Below are 22,440 nucleotides of genomic sequence, written 5' to 3' on the forward strand. Positions count from 1 at the left end.
CCCCTGTCAGCAAAAGCCCAAGCCCCCCAGGTGTCTTTTGACAGTACCTTCCCACGTCCCTCTTTGTGTGCGTGCCAGGCTTGGCCCGTCACTGCTGCCCACACCTCTCACAAGGCCACAGGGAGACCTTAACCTGGCCAGCTATGAGCCACGTGGCTCCCTGGCTGCTATAAAGCTCGTGGTCCCCAGGGGTTCAGTCTGTCTCCTTTCAGGATGGCATTCCTGTGGGTAGTTGCCTGCCTGGCCCTTGCCAGCACCGTCTCAGGTAAGTGCTGCCCATGGGTGTGGGAAGGTCCTCAGGGTGCAGCAGGATGCCAGAGAGGGTGACACACAGCCACCCACACCAGCACAGGCAGCCTCCAGATATGAATCCTGAGCTTTTGGGTCACCCTCGTCCCCTGTGCCTCTCCTGCAGGCTGCGGGGTGCCCGCCATCAGTCCCTCGGTGGCCTACAGCGAGAGGATTGTCAATGGGCAGAACGCTGTGCCCGGCTCATGGCCCTGGCAGGTGTCCCTGCAGGTACAGCACTGTCCCCCTCCCTGGGCACTGCCCTAAGCACTGGCATGGCCAGCCAGCTGCTGGAGGACCTCTGCCTGTGCCCAGCTTGGAGGTGTTCAGCCTGCCCAGCCCCAGCTCCTCTTCCCTCTTCCCTCCCCAGACCACCACAGGATCCCACTTCTGCGGCGGCTCCTTGATCAACCAGTACTGGGTCGTCACAGCTGCCCACTGCAACTTCAAGTAAGGAGCAATGCCAGCCCACGCCGGTGCTGCTGGCAGGCAAGGGGCTCGGAGCATCCTGGGCATCTGAGTGATGCTTGGGTCAGCCCCAAAGGCCTGAGCAGCCCAGGGCTTCCTCCCATGGTGGCTTCCCTCGGGTTCCTCATGCCCGTGGCTGCCCCAGTGCTGCTCCCACCATGGCTGCTGGCCGGACACTGGCCCTGACTCCCTCTTAACCTCTCGCAGCCCACGTGCCCACGTTGTCGTCCTCGGGGAGTACAGCCTTGCTTCCAACGCCGAGCCCGTTCAAGTCAAAACTGTGTCCAGGGTGAGCCAGGCGCACGCGGTCCCGGGACAGGGCTGCAGCTCCGTGCTGTGGCTGCTCCCACAGGGCAGGCATGGAGGGGTTTGGTGTTCCTCTCTCTGCAGGCCATCACCAACCCCGGCTGGAACCCCAACACCATGAACAACGACATCACCCTGCTGAGGCTGTCCACGCCCGCCCAGCTGGGATCCCGCGTGTCCCCCATCTGCCTGGCCCCTGCCAACCTGGTTCTGCCCTACAACGCCCGGGCTGTCACCACCGGCTGGGGACGCACCAACCCCAACTGTACGTGAGCTGCAGCTTCAGGGAGGGCTGTGTGTAGCTGCTGTTCTTCCTCGGGGCTCTGAGAGTCCAGGGGTGCTTGTGGGGGTGACATCTCCTGTATGTGTGGGAAGGGGGGAGCTGGGCAGTGGAGTAACCGTGTCTGAGCGTGTACCAGTGTGCACATAGGTGCAGGTGTGTGCTCAGGGGCTGAGTGTGTGTGTAACAGGGATGGCTGTGCCCAGGCACAAGCCTGCCCTTTCTCTGGGCTGCCTGCACGAGGTGATCCTGAGGAGGAAGGGGCTTTGTGTGTTACACCCATGCACCAGTGGAAGCTTGCCCAGGCACCTGTGTGCACTCCAGGAGACCCACAGACAGAGGTGATCTAATGGTGCTTCTTTCCCCTAGCCCAAGCCTTGGCCACAGTCCTGCAGCAGGTGACCGTGCCCCTGATCTCCCAGAGCCAGTGCATGCAGTACTGGGGCAACCGCATCACCAACGCCATGATCTGTGCTGGTGGGGCTGGTGCCACCTCCTGCCAGGTAAGGAGCCAAGCTCCTGCTGCACAGGGTGCGCGGAGGAGGAGGAGGACATGTGGGGTCTTGCTGAGCTCCCAATGCATCACAGGGAGGGTGGAGGAGCAGAGTACACGGGGTCTTGCACTTACAGAGCCAGATTTAAACTACAACCTGGCTGTGCACAGGGGTTAAGGTGGCTGGGGTGGCAGGGACCAGTATGGAGCATGTGCAAGGAGCACTAAGCAGGAATCTTCTCCACAGGGTGACTCTGGTGGACCTCTGGTGTACCAGACTGGGAATGGCTGGACCCTGATTGGCATTGTCTCCTGGGGAACCTCCAACTGCAACATCAACACGCCGGCCATGTACACCCGTGTCAGCCAGTTCCGTAACTGGATCGACACCGTCGTTGCTCAGGGGTAAAGCTGCTGCCAGTGTGATCCCTTCACTGGGATTAATAAAGTATCAGCTTTTGCTTGTGCCAAGCACTGTCTCTGGCTCCTTTCTTCTCATGATGCAGAGTAGGGTGGAAGATGCATGGAGGAGCCTGGGGCACCCCATGCTTCTCTCCTTCCGAGAGCTGGAGCTTGGTGCCCAGCTGGGATCCAGGGGGAACTGCCAAACTGGGACAGGATGCTCAGGAAGAGGGGGAGCAGGGCTGGCTGTGGCTCAAGGGCTGCTCAGGGGGTCTTCAAGCACACCCTGGCACCGACCCAGGCAGTGCTGAAAGCTGAGAGAATGGTCCTCCCCCTGACCCAGGTGAGAGGTGCCACCAGGGAAGGGAGCGTGGAGCTGCAGCTCAGCACCAGAAAGGACTGCCCAGCTTGCAGTGGAAGGTGGGTGTTGGTGGAGGCACAGGATCCTAAAGGATCCCTGCCTGCAGTTTAAAGCCATGACTCATGTAGCAGCTGAGAACACAGCTGAAAGGGAGAAGTGCCAGAGGCAGCTCCAGCTCCTGGGGAAGGTGGAAGGGGATGGCTGGAGAACAGCACGCTGCTTCACACGTTTGCCAGGTAACAGCAGGAAACTGAAGGTCACTGCAAAGGAAAATGTGAAGCTGAAAACAAATTTCAAGGCCAAATGACAGGCTTTCACTTAAATGGGTTCTTGAAACAATGGCTGGTGGGAAAAAAAGTCTTGTGTGACATGGGAGTAGCAAGACACATGCTCAATGAATTACAATCCAGTTCCCAGCAGCTCCAAATAGAGCTGGTGATAAGGCACCGTGGAGAGAAGCAGGATCAGACTGTCCCAACAGGAGGGGTGGGGTTTAGTTTTCCTTACCAGGGATATGAAGGTGATACAAGACCTTTGCTGTGTGAATCACAGCCCCCAAAATGTAAGCACTCTATAAAGCAGAGAGCGTGACATCACACAGGGACACACTGATGGGAAGGGGTATGGAACATCCAAACACAAACAGTCTGGCCCATATGATTGAGTTAAAATAAATACAAATCTGCTCAAGTAAAGCCTAGGGCTAACAAATTTTAGTGGTCAGTAAGAGTTAGCTTTCATAGAGGTCTGCTCTGCAGGGAGCATCTAACTGACCTTAAAGGCAAGTGAACAAAGATGCGTGGATGGACCATGCAGGCAGAGAACTGGTGGCTATAGGAAACTTCAAACAGGAATGACCAGCTGCAGCACTATGGGTCATCTGTCTGTGTGCTGGGCTCTCTGTCAGCTCTGCCACCACTGGGATGGGGTCCCCTGCCCCTAGAAAATCCTGGAGAGGAGGTGTCTCAAGGGGTGTGCATTGTTCACTTGATATTACAAGTTTTCCTGTTGGTCCACAAAAGCTGCTCAGAGTAAAACTGGAGAGGTGATGAGCGGCTGTGGACAAACCAGAGCATTCCTCTGGCCCAGTCTACCACCTTGCAGCCAAAGAAAAATAAACTGAATGTCCAAAAGTGCCTGTTCATCCTCCCAGCCACACCTTCCAGCCACAGGCTGAGTGCCTGTCTCATCCAGGGCACCCCCCGGACATCCCAGCCCCGCACAAGGTCTCCCTCGGGCAGCTCCTGGTCTGGCAGCTGCATTACAGAAACCAGCAAACCCTCTGATGGGCACTTTGGTACCTCTTGCTGTGATCTACGAATGTGACAGAGGGGTGAGCACCTCCTGGCTCTCCACGTAGTTACTGACCATCATTTCCAGCCTGGAAACCAGGCCTGGAATTGCCTTCCAGCAGCCAGCCTGCAGGTGATCCACCGGGCAGAAGAAAGGAAGCAGAGCCATGGGGTACACAGAATACATGGACATGTTTTAGCAGATCGAGTACAACAAATAAATAATTCTGTACACTCTAACTTGAACATTACAGACTAATTACAATGGTCCCACCTCATCTGACAGGACAGTCCTTAGAGTAAAGCCAGGACTCGAAAGGCAAGGCACAGAATGGGACACTGGATGGGACACAGACCGACTGGATGAGACCGGAGTTGCTTCCAAACCATTCCAACCCAGCACCGGAAACTGGGCAACCAAAAATAACATCAAGTGCCGGAAGATCTCGGATCCCAAGGGCTTCCCGGGAGGTTCTTCCCGTAGGGAAAGGCAACAGGAAAGCTCCCGGCATCGGGGCGTGCGCAGGAGCTGCTGGTTTGTAACACACCTCGCTGGGCCACGGAGCTGCTGCAGGAACCGATTCCACATGCAGCAAACAAACAGCGCAGCAACCTCTGCAACAGCAGCCACGGCTCGCCCATCACACATCTGCAGTATCACCAGGCAGGGGGGGACAGCGGGAGAGGGACAATTGTCACCAGGCAGAGCTCCCGCTGCCCCAGCACACCGAGGGTGGGAGGCACTGAGCTCCATGATGCCGCTTGCCACCGCACATCCCTGGTGTTCACATTTATTTCTTTGGGAAGTTTCCTGCACAGTAAGGCACAGCTGACATGCAGGCACCTGCCTTGGAGTGCTGCACTCTTAATCCAGGGATAGAGAGGAGACTGAGTGGTCAAAAAAGCACCGAAGCCCTCCCAAGAGAGGTGAAGGCAACTTGGGACTGGGTACACGCACTGAGTGGTACAGGCACTTCGTGACACTTTCCAGGAGAAAGCTGAGTGGGTGAGAGGCCTGGACAACCCAACCTCCCTGCAAATTCTAGGGCTCACACTGGTGACAAAGAAGCCAATGTCTGTGTTGCTTTGCATCATTTAGAAAACTAAATTAAGTCAAACAATTGAGATTTTAATTTATCCCACATCAAACCCCTCAAATCCTCAGCATCATTACTTAAAACAATATGGCCCCACACAGCCTAATCAGAAACCTGTAACAGCCACACAGGAGCTGCCCTATGTGGTACAAGACTGAGCTGAGCCTGCACTGCAGGTCCTCAAAGGCACCATATGGAAGCTTCTACCTTGCCCCTGGACTTGCCACAGCTCCTGCAAAGCCAAACCCAGAGCTGCTGCCCAGCAGCCAAGTGAACCATCATTCCTATTCCAGTTCGTGCATCAGACAAAAGTTGACTCTTTTAGTACTGCAGCCAAACACTCAGGTAGAAAACAGGACTGAGAAATGAAGCAGGGCCTCAGAAAAAGTGTAAATTACCAGAACAGAAAATATCTCACCCAAAAGAGGAAAATGCCCAGATTCCAAAGAAGAGCGTGAGGGTTTATCACATCCAGAACAAACACGAGAAGCAGGCCCTCCACTGCAGCTGGTTTCCACATCACTACCAAAGCCAGCAAGTCTGAGCCCTCTTGTCTGGGCTTAAGCTCCTCACAAGGCTCTCAAGCTTTCCTTCACCTGCAGCTGTGTGCTTCCAAGAACAACACAGAGCAGGAGCGTCTGGATGCTATCCCAGCTGCAGGGTTCAACAGCACAGACTTCTTCAGGACCAAAGGAAGGGCGGTTTCTACCCCCACTGGGTTGAGGTGTTGGGATTTTTAGAAGGCTGAGTGAGAAGTAAATCAAACATGGACTGGTAACTGCAGCTTTAGGAAAACACACTACGCACTCAAAAACTGGATGCGAATCTTTAGAGCCCCTAAAGCAATTTCTGGATGACTTTTTCACATTCTTTTCCAATAACCCTCAACAAAAATAATAAAAATCAAGGAACCAAAAGGCCACATTCTTTGAAGCTGTAATTCTCTCCCCTGAGAGAGCAGCCAAACTCCCAGGACAAAAAGATGGGATTGTTTTACACAGTACTGCTAAGTTCCAAAAGACAAACCACCCTAAATCCCTTTACTCCTCAAAGAGTGGCAAGGAGAGGGCTGTGCTTGGACAAGGACACACCACAATTTGCCACTAGGTGTCATTCCAACTCCACTTCCCCTGCGTGAGCCAGAGCAGGCCAAAACAGAAGCACTCAGATTTGTGGTGGTCTGGAACAGGCAGGTGTTACTTCTGTCCTCCCTGCACATTGAGGACCAGAGGGAAGTTTCCCAAAAACACCCTGCGAGCCAAATTAAGAACCACTATTGAGAGTCAAAGAAGGACATAAAAAAAATTAAATGAAAAAGTAGAAAAAAAAAACATTTCAGAGAGATTTTAGTTTCTAAAATCCCCAAAAAAGGCACTTCTGAAAAGTGTAAACTCCTGAGACTTAAGACCAACTGAGCACTGAGCTGCTCCTGTGGAATGAAGACAGATGATCAAGGTAATTCACAGTGAAGAGCTTCTTAGAGGACAGATTGAAGGCACCTGGACTATGGCTCAGAATTACAGCACTTTGCCTGTCCCCCTCCACACCAGACCCAACTGAAAACATGTCCCACTTGCAAGAATAAAAGCACCTGAGGAATTGTCCTTTAGCCAGACCTTCCAACGTGGCATTTGGATCATCACAGTTTTCCAGACTGAGTGAAAGATCACTGTGGACTCCAGGGTCACTTGGACAGAGCTCTCTGCTCATCTCCCCTCTGGTCACATGTTATTGTCTGGCTGCAGAGTTCCTATGAATATTGGATTTAGAAAAAGAAGAAGGAGTGAGCCAAGAGTGTTAAAACAGAACGAGGGAAGGAAAGCCTGTAAAGATTTTCCCAAGTTTACACTGATTTTTCCATGCAGACAAGAAAATGTTGCATTTGTGAGAAGAATTTGAGTTCTTTTTTTTAGAAAAGCCAAAGCTCGTTATGGGTGACCTTGGTCCCCTTCCCACAATTCCCAAGCGTGGAGTGCCCAAGGACTGCACACACCTCGACACCACAGAGAGGCAGCTGCAGCTACCCAGTATTCTCAGCTCTGTGATGGATTCTCCCTCCTGACACTTCACCCCTAGTCACAGAGCATCACCACCAAATCCTGGCACTGTCAGGAACCTGCACAGCAACCTCCTGCTTCTCAAAACGTATTCCAGCCCAAAGTAACCACAAACGATCACTCCGAACTTCCCCTGGTGAAAAAACAGCTGTGGAAAAGATCAATGACACAGAAATTGTCACAGATGAGAAGATTCTTGCTCTGCTTTGTGAAGGTGGAGAAACAAGCCTGGTTAGCCCAGAGCTTTATGCATTCCTCATCCCATAAGGGAAGGATAAAGGAACAGCATGGGCAGGTATCTGCGTGATGCCTGTGCATTTTCATGGTCTAGTGGTTAAGGGGAAGGGTCTCAGTTCTAGAGGTCTTGGCTCAGTTCATCAGTTTGACCCCCTCAGACAGGCAAAATCCCTGTTTTATGGATAAAAATGCAGGATAATCTGGAGAGGGCCATGGGAGCAGCCAGGAGGTAAAAGCAATCACAGTGCCTGGAGTGATGCTCCAAACACACCAAAGCCCCTTCAAGTAATGGCTCAGAACCAGAAGTGCTCCAAGGGAGCCTCCTGCCACCACCTGACCTGCAGGGCCCCCATGGTCCAGCTGATACTGGCCTAAGAGGGGCTCCTGCTTTTGGAGAGCTGTTTGCAGTACCAGGAGGGACACTGAACTGTTTATGAAGCAAAATGTGGCAAGCTGCCTGCTTTGTCAGAAATCACATCTAGTTTATAGTTCCTGGTAACAAACTAGGGAAAAACAATGTGAGGGGGTAAAAAATGCTGAAAACATTTTTGTTTGCAGTCCACAGAGTTGGAAAAAACAAATATGGGGAATTCTACAGTATCTGTTAATGCTGATGGAATAAAGACTGTGTGTGACATGGTCGGATGGGTTGCTCAGAGCAAGGGCAGCCTGCAAAGGATGTGAGGTTTTCAAAATAACACAAACGACTTTGAACTCACTCCTGCTACACACAGTGGCTGTTCTCAAGTTTCTGCTCTATTCCCCACCACATGCTTGGGCATACCAGGCTAGTTACACTTATTTACAGCCCATCCCACCTTTGGGGTGGGAAGCACACCCTCAGAAATCCCCCTTTAACTTTTTTTACCCTAGCACAGAAAACTCCAATCTTCTCCCATTAAAGCTGCTTTGCTGTTTGCTGACTAGGAGTGACTGTGAGAGCTCCCCGGAGATGTCACTGACCACTTCAGCCCTGCTGACACTGAAACACAGTGGCACAGGCATCAATCCTAGGAAAAAGCCAAGCTCACCAGACCCTTGAGCTTGGACTGCCTGCACCTCTAGCCCAGAGCCAAGCAAGCCCTTCCCAAGTGCACAGCACAAAGCAAATTGTGTGGCTTTGTGAGAAAAGTTTCAAACCCCAGCATCTTTCTTCACTGCTGATCTTGTCTCTGCTACCATGAGAAGCCAAATCCATCCTGTGCCTGTGCCATCAGCCCCACTTTGCTGCTCTAACTAGCTGGGAAGAGAATCTCAGCAGGCTTGCAGAAAGCTCAGCTCTGCAGCCCCCATCTCCCCTGAGAGTCCTTCGTAAGAGGCCACCTCATCACCTACGCAGCACAAAGACTCCTCAAAGGCAGCTTTTTCCTGGTGAACTTAAGTCACCCCTCACAGCTCTAGGGCAGTTGTACAAAGTCTCCAGGTTACTGTCACTGCTGACACTCCCAGACTGGGCTTCCACAATCCAAGTCCCTACCCTGATGCTTTGGAGCCATTTGTGGCCACTCCAACAGCTCCCACCACCACTGTCCCAAAGCAGGGAGGGCAGTGCTGGGGCTGCACAGGCACACAAAGCAGGGGAGGCCTGTCAAATCCGCAGGCAGGGAGCAGCCTGGAACCACCAAAGTTCTGGTGCAGTGACATGGTCAGTAACACTGTGCTTACAGTGGTTATAGCCCATCCCACATCTCTGGTGGGAAGCATATCCCTAAAACTTACCCCCCCCTCTTTTTTCCCCTTAGCACAAAAAACCCTCAACCTTCTCAATCTTCTTCTGAAGGGTGCAAGGTGTGTAACACGTCAGAGACACAACAGAGCCGCAAGAACAACAAACCCTGCATGACAGGCACTGGTCTTGCTGCAAACAGGGAAAGGACGATTCCAGGGGTAAACCCTTGATGTCATCAGGCAAGTGAGCCCTTGACGTCATCAGGAGGATGGCAGCCCTTGGGGGAAACCTCACAGCTTCCCAGCCCTGGTGGAAAACTGCTGTCTGGCATCTCTTTGGCGAGGAGCTGGTGGGCAGCACACCAGTGAGTCAGAGCTATCCCACTTCTGACTGCACATGACTCATTCCAGCTTCGCTGCAAAGGCACCACGGAGTCTGACTAAAGCAGCTCAAGATCTGTGTATACATAACTTTTAAATACATATACACCCCCACACGTGTACGTGCACACACGGATGTGCGCGCACAGACACACCAAGCGACTTCTTCTTTTTCCCATACACAAGTGAGAGAAACTAAACGCTCTGGAATTAATAAATAACTATGAACAACCAAGCTCCTGGGCTACAGAAAGAGCTCTTCTCCCCACGTGGCTCCTTAATTCCTTGAGGCTCCGAGCCCACAAGGACTCCCCCGTTTCTGGCACGAGACCCCGTGGCACGGCTCGCAGGCTGGGACGGCCACCACAAGGTTCCCTTTCCTCCGCACGGGGTGAGGGGGACGCCTCCTCGTGCGAGGGGGGCACGCCTGCAGGGAGGGAGGGAGGAACCCGGCCGTTCCTCACCGGGTGTGTGCACACCCGCAGCGCACAGCAGACCCGCGGCAGGGCGCCCGGCGGGCGCTCAGCCCGTGTACTGCTGCTGGTAGCGCAGGTTGAGCTCGCGCAGCTCCCGCTCCCGCACGCGCCGCGACTTGTTGGATTTGGTGGAGCGGCTGGAGCGGGTGGACTGCGCCGACTTGGTGCTCTGGCAGCGGGAGGACGCCCTCTTGAGAAGGTTCTGTGAGATGGAACGGTGCAGGTTCTTCATGGAGGAGGAGGCTGCCATGCTGACCACCCACGGGTGCTTCAGGGCCTGAAGGGCCGTCATCCTGTCGCTGGGGTCCACCGTCAGCAGGCGGTCGATGAAATCCTTGGCCAGGTTGGACACGCTGGGCCAGGGCTGAAACACAAAAGAGGTGGTTGGAATGAAACATCCTTGCTGATTAATTCATTCCTCCCATGTCTGCAAGGTGCTTTGGGGCATTCTGCTTCTTCCCCTCTCTCTTTTATCCTCAAATCTTTCAAGCTGTAACTGCAATCTGCCCAAAGAGAATGAGACACAACTACTCCACGTGAGGGGAAGAGGCTGAATTAGTGGGAAATATCTGCAGGTACACAGGTGCAGAGTAGATCCCTCCAGCAGCTGGGCTCAGGCACTCAGGGGCTGACTCTCCAGCCTGGAGACACTGACACACCCATGTGCACACACTCAAGGGTCTTGGTCAACCCCCAGATCCAACCATCCCTCCAGCAGTGGCTGGGACTTCCCTGGTCCATCTGGTTCCCAGATCTTCCTGGAGTTTTGTCCTTGTCCTCAGAGACACACACACACAGACACCCCCAGCTTCCAGGCCCTTTCCCCATGTCCAACTCCATGCTCACACTCAGTCACACACCCCCACATGCCTGAGCTTGCTCCAGTTGCTGCACCATGACACACACAGGCTCCCAGATCTATGTCCTGCTCCAGCTGCTGGTCCTTCCTACCTCTTCTCCTCACATCACCTTCCAAAACCTACAACTGCTACCAGAAGCACAGTAACTGTATCTCCATGAAGACCCTCCCCTGTCCGAGTGCTTTCTATCCCACAGAGCCATTACTGCACAACAGGAGCCCTATCACTCACAGAGGATGCACTCTGACACCAGACCCTCAGTGCTCTTCTGACTCTTCATCTCGAGGCACACATCTAGGGAGGAAGCACTGACCTCTGCACTGATCCTGGAACCAAACTAGGCAGAATTTTCTGCTGTGGAACTTGGTCTCACTCCCACATGGAAATTTAGATGTGGCTGCTGGTTAACTCTGGTACAGCAGCTCAGTCCAGCTGGAAACAACCCCATAAAATGTTCTAAACATATAGAAATGTTAGATATAAGAATTTTTCAATAATGTTTACCAAAGAGGAAGGAATTTGCTTTACAATATGCTAGTTGTAAAGAAATAAGCCCAAAATAATCAACTAGTCCTATAATAAATATCCTCCCAGCACACCCAAGAATGGCCATAACAACTTATGAGTCAAACACCTACAGGCACAAATGTTGAATTGTTTCATTTCTGACAAAATACTGTGTTTTCACTAAGGTGGGAAGTGAGAGCATTTCCTTCAGCATGAGGTAAAGGCTGGGCTGTGGATGTGGACAAAGCTGGGAAGAAAAATTTGACAAAACGCACTGTAAGGATAGAGAGGAGGAGGCAGCATGGCCAGCAGGAAACCCCAAGTGGTGAATGGAGCCAGGCAAGAGCAGGTTTCTGCAATCACTGGGTACTTTGGGGGGTCTCACCTGTCCTGAAACCACCAATACTGAATTCTTCAAGTCTGTGGAGATCACATCCCAAGCTGCATTAAGAAGAAGCCTGAGCAGATTTCTGCAATGAACATTTCCGTATAATAATGGTGACACACGTGTAACTGAGTGGATCAACCCCTGTCTAGTTAAAAAAGCAAAACTCTGCTATTCTGTGTCTCTCATTCTTCTCTTCATTGGGTGAGGAAGAAAAGCACCCTGCTATTTTAAAATTCAGGGTTCACTGACTGTACAACCAGAAATAATGCCCTTTTCTTGCACAGAAGGTCTATAAAAGGTATGTCCTGATTTTTTGGAGGTTTGTAATTCATTGCTACAGAAAGCAATTTTCTTTTCAAAAGACTCAAGGCACCAGCAAGAGAACAGATCCCTGGGAGGATTTTTTAATGAAAAGGAGGATGGTGTTAGAGCACTGCTCCCAGCCCACAGCCTGTCAGTGCATGGCCAGGAAAGGTGAACTTGAGCTTAGCTGAGGAACTGGCTGTGAGGGGGATCAGGGTACCACAGTCTTATTTTACAAGGACTAAAACAGTCTGCCTTACTCAGCTGATATGGGACACACAGTCACTGCCAGTGACTACGCAAGAGAAGAGACTGAAAATAATATTAACTACCTGATATAAAGAAAATACTGCTACATGAATAAAAACCTATAAATGTTCCTGAACATATTCAGAATAGAAATGGAAATACTCAAGAAGGAAGCAGAGTCTTCTCCAGCAGATCAGATACCACGTCACATTTAGAAAATTAAATCCATTAACAAAAAATTCTAAACATTCAAGCTTTTCTGTCATAGAATCATTAAGTTTGGAAAACACCTTGAGGATCATCAAGTCCAACCATTGACCCACCACTGCCGTTTCCCCAAGTGTCACATCCACCTTTTGAACCCCTCCAGGGATGGTAATTCCACCACTGCCCTGGACAGCCTGTTCCATTGCTTGACCATGCCTTCAGTGAAGAACTTCTTCCTAATACCCCATCTAAACCTCCCTGTCACAACTTGATGCCATTTCCTCTTCCCCTGTCTACTGCTTTATAAAGAATATAATTATAATACAGTATATAAATAAAACTAGTTTGTCACAATCTGCCTTAAATGGCTTTTTCTTAGATGATAAAATGTACCTTGGCAATGAACGGTAAGAAAAAAACAGGTGCTTGTTAGAAGAGAACAGGGACAAATTCTGATCACAGACTCATGAAAGTCTTTATAAAGAAGGTAAATAAAATACCAAAAATCCTTTTCAAATTAATCAGGCAAACCACAATAAAGGCTCAATTTTAACTGAACACACTGGTCTGTTTTGCAGAATGATGGACCACTGAGGAGCTCAGCCTTCATGGTATTCACACCAACAGAACCAAAAAGCTGAATCTGCCCTGCCATGGAGGAATATAAATCACATTGCAAGCCTGTAGATTCCAACAGACTTTGGATAAGGTACTTCATTTGTTAAATAACAGCAAGGGGAATCAACTTGCAGGATTTAGTCTTCATTGGCATAATCTCAGCTAATCCCAGGTGCTGCCATATGTCAGCTGGGAACACATCACCTTCCCTTTGCACTGGGGATCTGCAGCTGCAGAGAACCTCTGGGCCCTCTCTTCCACTGATGGACAGATCCAAACGGAACCCAGGCAACAAGAGGCTTTGCCTCCACTCTTCCAAGCTTGCCTTGAAAAGCTTTTGAAGACCCATTTTCTGTAGGTGTTTTTTATGACTCCCTTTCAGCTATTCATTCAGCTAAAATCACAAACTCATCATTACCTGGCTACTCCATCAACCCCCAATCCTCCTTTCCTTCTCCTCCTTCTAGGAGCCACAGCTCACCCCATTCTGCTTCCTTCACAGAGGACTCATTCTCCACTTCCAAACAATCCTAATGGGACATCCAAGCTCATGATACATCTATTAAATTTACCAACTTTACCTCAAAGTGAAGGTAAATGCAGGTGACAATTTGCTCTCTGTGCAGTAACTTTTTAAGAACTCTCCACTACCATCTTCATTTCTGTTACTGGCAATTGAAGTGACTTAAGATACCCACCCTGAAAGAGCTTTTGTTCCCCTCAGATGGAGAAAACACATCCACACAACTCCAATTTCATGGTTTTTCTTGGGTATTTCTTACCCTAAAAGCTTTTACCTTTCTGAATATGGTCCCTCACAGAAATACAATCATGCCAGCACCTCCATCCTCTCCTTTTTTTACCTAAGTCCAAAGAAATGCAAGAGATGGTAGAATGAAAAGAACTGATTGAGAACTGGCACAACAGAAATACATCTTCAGCACATGCAGGAGAGCATTATTTTCTCTTCCAACTGTAAGTAATTGCAGAAACCTGGAATTTGAGGCAACCCAGGAGCTATTTTGCTTTCCAAATGCATTCAAATTTCAGTCATATGAGATTCTGGTGAGTGAAATGAGCTTGTAAACAGCAGGAATAATATTACTTCAATATTTGCAAGTCTTATTAAAAGATGGCAAGTGTGATGATTTGGAATTTGAAGAAATCTATCAAGTCTGAGGGCCTAGGAACTGTGATAGATAACCAGCCTAAACCTTGAGAGGCCTGTCCAGTTTAATGACTCCTAAAGAAGAATAAACTCCAAACAGAAGCACATTGGATTTCTCATTATTCCAATTACTCTAGTTTCACCACAAATGGTGAATATGGAGTACCTGCAACTAGATTTTTCTTCTGGTCAGCAAACACAAATCAGTTTATTGATCTGTTTACACAGCTGGAGGTTTGATTTGCTGCACCACACACATCTTTCCTATTTCACTGAAGCTTTTTCTTTAGTAATACGTAGGGCTACATTCTACCCATGCAATTTGCAACCTCAGTCCCTGGAGAAATGCATCCACTCTCCAGAAGACTCGCATCAGTTGACAAAACAGCAGTTTTAACTTAGCAAAATCCCATTAACCCTCCAAATTAATACTGCAAGGCAGCAGCAGAGGGTTGTGTAGGAGCTGAGGGAGGTTGACACTGGTGTGTTTGGGGAGGACATGAGTGCAGGACATGCAGCGTGCTCACATGACAGGACTGAAGCAATCCAGAGGAGATGCTGCCCATCTGCTTGCCCGAGGAGAGACAGAGACTGGCTTGAACAGAAAATGCTCCCAACCAGTGGCCATGAAACGTTGGATCAGCTAAAGTCTATCAGATAGCCCTGCCTTTAAATCTCAGCTGCAATGACAAATCCTGCTTTTTTTGTGGCACAAAAATGCCACAATAATGGCAAAAAATGCCACAAAAATGAAGAGAAGTCACAAACACTTGCATTTCTGTTTCTCTAGAAAGCAATTTCAAATGTGATGCAGTTTGAGTACAATTTCTGCTCCCTCTGTTAAGACTGTGTTGCTTCAGAAAGATAAAGCTCTGGTGTCTTTCTGCAGAGAAGCACAGAATGGTTTGGGTTGACAGGAACCCAAAAAGCTCATCTAGTCCAAATTCCCTGCCATGGACAGGGACACCTTTCACTAGCCCAGGCTGCTGTGAGCCCCATCCAACCTGGCCTGAACACTGGCAGGGATGGGGCAGCCACAGCTGCTCTGGGCACCCTCTGCCAAGGCCTCAGCACCCTCACACACCTTAGAAAAAGGTGGAATAGCCATATTTTGAGCTGAAGTTCAGCAGTACCAGCTGAATGACAACAGACACCTCCTACATGTCACCAGTTTTTCTAACAACTGCAATCATGTCCTCTGCCTGGGATACCTGGTACAGTGTCTGCTTCAAAACCTGATTTCTCATGAGATAATCCCTGGATACAGACTCATTTAACACTGGAGACTATTGGCCTCATGCTGGAGGGAGGACTAAACATCCTCTGGAAAGCAATGTCTGTAACCTTAGAATTTAGCAAAGAGACTAAAAACATGATTCAGCACAATTTACAAGGCAAAGAAAAGTGGGGGGAGCAGAAGAGCTGCACAAAGCTGCAGAGGGATCTTCAGGTTAGCTGAGTGCCAATAAAAGAAGGAACGATCATCTGACTTCAAGCTCTGCTTTTAGACTCAACAGTAGCCACTGAAGGAAGGATACATTCTAATTTCCTGATTCCTACTGAAGTTACATGTTGTTTTCTGGAGAACAGAGACAATGTTTATGAGGAAGGTGAGGGAAAGGCCTGGATTTCCCTTGCCAGTCAGTCTTTACAAAAAACATGAAGCACAAAGCATGTTATCACAGCTGCAAAACATTGCTCTTAGGCCAAAAATACTGTATCCCAGTCCCAGTGATTCCTAAGAAAAATACTGTATCCCAGTCCCAGTGATTCCTAGGATGAGCCTGAGCACTGCAGAAGCCTCAAGGCACCAAGGAGACTGAGGAGCCCTACAGCAGCACACGGGTTCTTGCAAGGTTCTCCTAGAGAAAACCTTCAGATATCTACTTTGAAGTTTCCCAAGATAAAATAGATTTATTGGAAATAAGCCTGCCCCAACATATAGACTGGGTTTAATGCATCCACTTGGTCAGAGGGAACTGCCTTCACACTGTGTCCTTGTCACCACTAGCAGCAATGCTCCACATCACAGGAGATGAACACATTTCTGTTGTCATTCCCATTTGATGCTGCACTCCCCATTGTGCCAGCACACATAGTTTGGTTTGTGCAAACAAACTGAGCCAAATCGGGGAGTTTCTGTAAATTTTTCAGCTGGGGTTTTCAGCCCAGCCATTCCTTGGCATGAGTCACCAGATGGCTGCAGAAGGAGCTACACCAACCCAAGAGAGCGACTGGAACGGAGTCCAGAATTAGCAGCACTTCAACCAAGCATGAAACCCATCCCACAGCCTGTCTTACAGCCTCAGTGACAATGGGAGAGACTCCCATGCTGGAGACACTTTGCCCTGGTCCCTCAGGAATGCCAGCTGCTGCTTCTGAGGGAGTGCTAGCATTCCCTACAAAAGCATCTCCTAGACTTCTAAGCTGCATAAAACACAGGGCACTTCACCCATCTGCAACTCCAGCCCTGCCAGACAACAAACTCAGAGGAAAACAGCCTCCTTTACAATGCCTTAAAGAGCTCTCAAGTGTGTTATGTTTTATTCAGACTTAGGCTCCGAGGCTGGAGGAGGAGGAGAAGAAAGAGATCCTCCTGTGAGTGTCACTTAGGCTGGGCGATTGCGTGCAGCGCTCTGCTCTGTGTCACTGAATCCCTCCACCACCCCTGCTTGTTATTCACATCAGCATAACATCTACTGAGGCACTGGCCAGGCTGGCATGTGGGGAACAAACAACGTGCTGCTCTCTGGTTTGAACAGCCGACCCACCTCTCTCCTGCAGCTGATGTGAGCTTGGAGCCGGCGAGCAGAGAGCTCCCAACAGGGGCTGGAAACAAACCCTGACCTGTGAAATACTGCACATCTCCCCACCCAACTGGAGGGACCCAGGCAGGGGTGGGAGCCAACACTCCCACTGCAGAGCAGCTTTCTTTTGATCTGCTGATCAAAATGAGCAGATTTTGGATACCAGAATCGAGTCCCGGGATTTTATTCTGCCTGCAACGGGAGCTGCTGTAAAGCTCCCACCAAAGCCTGCACTGCACACTGCACATTTAAGTTAATAACTTAAATTTATTTTCTTTTCACAAAAATAAGTCAAGCTAATATACGTGTGGTACTGAAGGCAGGGGACATCTCTCCAGCTCCTGTCATTTTTCAGACTAGCTGCACCCTAAAATTCCAGCATTTCTGGTGGCAGACAAGTGACTTGTCCTCTCAGACAAGCCTTGAGGAGGAAATCAACTTGATGCTCTAAGAGGTCTTTTCCAACCTTAATGATTCTAAGAACGTCCCCAAAAACTCTCTTCATTGCATTACCTATTTATGCATGATGCAGCAGTTTTGTCTCATTTAGGACATTCCCACATGACATCAGAAAGAAGGAAGTGTCAACTCCAAAGGAGCAGGTTGGGGACTGCAACTGTGACACATGGCATGGCAAACCAGCCTAGGGCTGTGCTGGGGCCCCAATGACACCAGGTTTGCACTGTGCCAGGCATCGCTCAGCCCCCAAACAACTGCAATGAGGTGATCAAAACCAACTAGTTCCAACGAGATGGAACAAAAAGTTTCCAGTGAAAAGATGAAATGTGCTAAAGTCTGTGCAGGGCAGATTCCCAAGCATTCAGCATTAATTTGTTGATGTGGGGAGGAGGAATAAAGGAAGGATGAAAGAGGAAAATACAACAGCCCTTTAATAATCCAGAGCATTATAAGTATGCGTGGCCATCTGGTGCGGTGAACTTCTGTAACCCAGCTTTTGGAATGGAAATAGCCAGCCCATTTTCCCTGGACAGGCACTGAGTATTCAGCTGGAATCACACACTAACATTACAGCAGCTACAAAAACAATAAACACAAAGCTTTTCTCTCCAGCCAGGGGCAGCCCATCTAAGTGCAATGCTTAGGGAGTAGCTGTTAAAATGGGGTAATACCACATTTCAGCTTGGATTGCTTTCGTCTCTTAAAAATGTGTCAGCAAGTTACAGCTGCACACAGGGGACTTCAACCACTACCTTGACTGAAAAATTGTCTATTAAGGAAGTTCAGGGTTAGGAGACCTGGACTTGGAAGGAAGCAGGTGAAAAGATGAGATCACCAAGTATACAGTGCTGGAGATTGCCATGAAAATGGAATGAGTCAAAAATTTCCAAAGGTACTGCTATGGCACCAGCTCGGAGCAGTATTTGCAGTAACTAAACGGGAAAATACCTTCTCCAGACTGTTCCTAACATCTGGGTATCCTGACATCTTCAGTGCTTTTACTCTCAAAAAACTCAAATTTGAGCTGAATGATGCTCTCTCACTCTGAACTATTACCTTAAGAGAGTATTGGCTGTGAACTGGAGTTGAAGTCAATACGTTTTTCTACGTACCTATTGAGAGTAAGAGCTTAATTAAGAAGTGGTAGTTCCTGACAGGGAGGAAAGATCTTCCCCAGGGAGGAAGAATATCTTTCATCGCACAGATTAGAGCAGTGGTGAGGGGATGAACAGATGAGCTTATAACCTCCCACACAACCCCCTCCTGCAAGCTCCAAGCTGTCGGTGCACAAGCCCTGGGCGCTTACGAGGGAATGAGCAAGGGGGAGTAAATCCTAAGACAGTCTTAGCTGCCTCTCCAACCCTACCCTGCTCCCCAGCTGGCACCAGCTCTCCTCTGCTGCTCTGGACAGCTCCTTTAACCTCCTAGAACACACAGATGTGTCACAGAATCATAAAGCATCCTGAGCTGGAAGGGACCCACAAGGATCAAGATGAGGAGCTGTGCTGCAACCACCAGCAATGTCCAAGCCCCAGCTGCCCCACTGTCTGGCTTGACTCTCCTTTCTTTCTTACAGTCACTCTTTCAGTTCTAACCAGAATCCAATCCTGTCATAGCTTCAGAGGAGGTGAAATTATGCCTTTTTTATCTGAGCATTTCCTGAAAGCCCAGGTTTAGTGCTTCCCAAGTTAGGCCAGTGTGGCCCACTGCCATTGCTGGCTTTCTCTCAGAAAGCACTGTTTTGGCTAGGCAAGGTGGATGTAACCCATTTTAAAGTAAACAAAACATCAGGAGACACTCTAAGTAGGCTTGCTAGGTTTTCCACAATTCAGTCCCGGGTCAGTGGTTTATAATTGCTTTTCCTGTCACTATTTGAGACATTTTTGTTAGAATTCAGAGCAGGATAACTGTTCTAGATCCCATTCCAAAACATTTCTCTGTATTTTCTTCTCAAATTTCTTTCAGCATCCCAGCTATTCAGTGATGGAGACAGAGATCCTGCTGAAAAACAAAGTATGTCACTGACACTGCACCAAACTGCACATCCACAAGAAGGAAAAAGGACAAACCAAAAATCCCTAATGTAACACATTCCTAATTCTGCAGCTATAATCTTATACCAACGTGATCTTTTTCCCTGTTAAAATCCTACCCTGTTCTTACCTACATTGTTGGGGTATTTCTCTTTCCAAAAGAAGATTAAACCATTTCAGTTTTCTATGTGGAATCATACTGCCTACTGGGGAGCCTGGCCATCCCCAGGTTCAAAAGGACTCTGGAGAAGATCAAGGTAAGAGCTTCCAAGATAGTCAGGGGTCCTTGACACATGGCCTTCAAGAAAGGGTAAAAGGAGCTGGACTTGTTCAGCATGGCAAAGAGAAGTCGAAGGAGAACCTAATAGCATACTACATTTATTTAAAAGTAGTTACAAGGATTACAGAGCCACACAACAGGGCCAAAGAAGGGGCAACAGGGAGAAGCTGCGCCTTGGAAGGTCCGTATCAGGAAATACCAGGGGAAGGGTGGTGCAGCCCTGGAAAAGGTCACTGGGGAGGTGGAGGATCTTCATCCCTGAAGCCCTTCAAGACTCAGGAAGACAAAGTCACAGCCAGCATGACCTAGTGCTGGCAACACTCCTGTCTCAAGCTGAAGGGGATTAGAGCTCTCCAAAGGTCTCTCATAACCAAGGTTTCTATTACTCAAGTGCTTCTCCCCTCCCTGCCCCCAGCCAGCACTGTCATATCCCCTGCAGAGCAGCAGCACATCCCTCCTCCCAATACATCTCCCTGACCAGGCTTCATCCCACATGCTCAACAAGGTCAAGTGTGCCATGAATGCTTCAGAAATAAACATGTGCTGACCAGCTTCAGGTAAATTTGGACTGATATTTACCTCTCCTGCAGGAAGGATGTGCTTTAGTTCTCTCTCCTACTGAGCCACTGCCTTTATAAAATTCATAGCAACTTTGAATTCTTCACATTGCTCAAACTGGGTTGACACTGATCTTGGCATTTAAATAGTTAATTCCAGAAGACTGAAAGACAGACAGCACACTTCCATAAACTTTGCTTCTTTGGGAAATCAGGGTGAAGGCAGGGCTGTAACAGACACCCAAGGATCATCCAATCCATCCCAGGTCCCCCAAGGATCCACCAGAGATGCATCACTGCTGACAGACGACTGCCTCACTTGTTCCACAAGACAGCTTCAGAAATCCTGTGGGTAAACATTTTCTGGAGTGGGAGACACCAGTTTTGTAGAAAGATTCACACTGAACTTTTTAAGTGCCATTTAAGACTCTTGTTTGACATAATCTGGAAAAGAGATTATTCCTCTTCCTCTTTGAAGCAGCCTTTTACATATTTGCAAACTGCTATGACAACATGTTCCCTAGGCCAAACAGCCAAAAATGTTTTAGTCTTCCGGAGACTGTGGTTTTTTGACTCACAATTGTTTTTGTTGATCTTCTGTCAAGTCTCTCTGCTTGGCCCCTGGTGTTTTTGAAGTCTGCTGCCCAGAAGTGTCAGAGCTTCAGCTTGGCATCTGCAGCAGCCACTACACACAGCAGGATCACAGCACACGCTGCCTTTCTGCTCATAGCCCTCAGTACATTCACCTTTTCCCACAAGAATGATACTGCTCTCACACAATAGACTGTGATTCATAGGCACATCCTTTTCTGAGAAGCCAGCACCTCCTAATTTTCTGTTCTTCACCTATTTTTGTACGCCAACTTACTCTTACTTTAAAACAAAAAACACAACAAAACCTACACCTGCTGCTGAATTGCTCAAATTTGATAGGGCTATCTGGAACTCAATGCCCTTTGCAGCCCTTCCAATTCAGTGTCATTTACAAATATAATGAACATACCTGCATGTCCCTCACATGGGCTGGTCATCAACCCCCAAATACCTGTGGACTTTCAGCCATTTCTAGAGAACCACCATCCCTACCATGTTCCACTTGGTTGATGAGACACCAGTAAGTAAAGGTCACTTTTGACACGACAGGTTTGGGGAAACATAAGATTTGGTCCCCAGGCTCTCCCTCCTTCCCAGTTCAATTCCAAAAAGGATGTTTTCAGAGACCATGGAACACTTTCATGAAATAGCTGAAGATCTCTCCAATGTCAGATCCATCCTTGCCAAGCTCCAGTGCCATACACTGGAGGTATGGGAACTCCTATAACTTTGGAAAAGGACTTTGCCATGAAATTATTTTACATTCTCAGACAAGTTTCAAGTTTTCCTTAGTTTTGCAATATCAGCCTCTCAAGCAAAACAGTAGCTGAAGAATGCCACCAAGAATTCCTCTAGCTTGTAAAGCTAAAAGCAAAAAAAAAAAAAATGAAGGATTAAGTGTAGAGAGGTAAAAAACTGTAACCCAGGCACTCCTATCAGCACTGATAAAACAGTATATCAAGTCTTCTGAGTCATCCCAGCTGTAATGAGACACCTTTTTCACATGTGAGCCACATAATCATCCTCAATATTATCAGATCATTAAAAAGGGTCTCAGAAATTACTCTTCAGACACAGACAAAGGTAGGAAACACACAAATGCTTTTATCAGAAATCACAATTTTACCATTTGTGAGATATAAAACCAGACTTTGGTTAATCACTTGAAGTGCCTGAAGTACTGGTGCACTGGATGTGTAGGGAGCTTCATCATTATGAAGTTCATGAGCTGCAGACACACAGCCAGGCACGGGTCCACACCAGCACTTTGGGGAAGCCTGCAGGAACAGCAGGCATCTCTTAACAGCCTCCTCCAGAACGTTCTGCCTCTACTTGACTTGTGTGAACGGCTCTCATGTCACCAATCAACACTAATCTGGTGTATTAGTAAAAGCTCAGTTTTCAGGAAAATCTATAAAAACATCCATTTGAAATAACAAAGGTATTGGAAAACATGCCTGGCTTTTCTACCTCATCACTCACTTGGGGCAGCAGGGGGGCAAAGCAGGGGGGTGGGTGAGACTGGAGGGAGGAGGAGCAGCTCATGCTCCAAACCAGGGAACTCGGATGCACCACTGCCAGTTTGAACCACCCCTTCCAGCTCC

The 22,440-nt window shown here is 48.7% G+C and overlaps 2 protein-coding genes across 2 annotated transcripts in view; one reads left to right on the forward strand and one right to left on the reverse strand.

The window, feature by feature from the left end:
* Window positions 1-109: 109 nt before the first annotated feature.
* CTRL (chymotrypsin like) lies at window positions 110-2,306 on the forward strand. Its single transcript, XM_038147701.1, has 7 exons — window positions 110-265; window positions 416-519; window positions 659-738; window positions 964-1,045; window positions 1,147-1,327; window positions 1,712-1,845; window positions 2,083-2,306. Exons 1-7 carry the CDS (start codon window positions 214-216, stop codon window positions 2,242-2,244), a joined length of 795 nt encoding a protein of 264 aa, XP_038003629.1. The 5' UTR covers window positions 110-213; the 3' UTR covers window positions 2,245-2,306.
* A 1,447-nt stretch (window positions 2,307-3,753) lies between these two features.
* PSKH1 (protein serine kinase H1) overlaps window positions 3,754-22,440 on the reverse strand; it is a 30,338-nt gene continuing 11,651 nt past the window's right edge. Inside the window, exon 4 of the mRNA XM_038147696.1 lies at window positions 3,754-10,170. Within this exon, the coding sequence (XP_038003624.1) occupies window positions 9,853-10,170 (318 nt within the window). The 3' untranslated portion in view covers window positions 3,754-9,852. The remainder of the gene's footprint in view (window positions 10,171-22,440) is intronic.

Source organism: Motacilla alba, chromosome 11 (genome assembly GCF_015832195.1).
Source record: "Motacilla alba alba isolate MOTALB_02 chromosome 11, Motacilla_alba_V1.0_pri, whole genome shotgun sequence".
Lineage (NCBI taxonomy): Eukaryota > Metazoa > Chordata > Aves > Passeriformes > Motacillidae > Motacilla > Motacilla alba.

Excerpts from the sequence above, each read along its gene's own strand:
- CTRL (XM_038147701.1), top strand. The coding sequence starts at position 214 with ATGGCATTCCTGTGGGTAGTTGCCTGCCTGGCCCTTGCCAGCACCGTC. Across the intron at positions 266-415 it reads CCTTGCCAGCACCGTCTCAG|GCTGCGGGGTGCCCGCCATC; the intron begins GTAAGTGCTGCC and ends CCTCTCCTGCAG. Across the intron at positions 739-963 it reads GCTGCCCACTGCAACTTCAA|CCCACGTGCCCACGTTGTCG; the intron begins GTAAGGAGCAAT and ends AACCTCTCGCAG.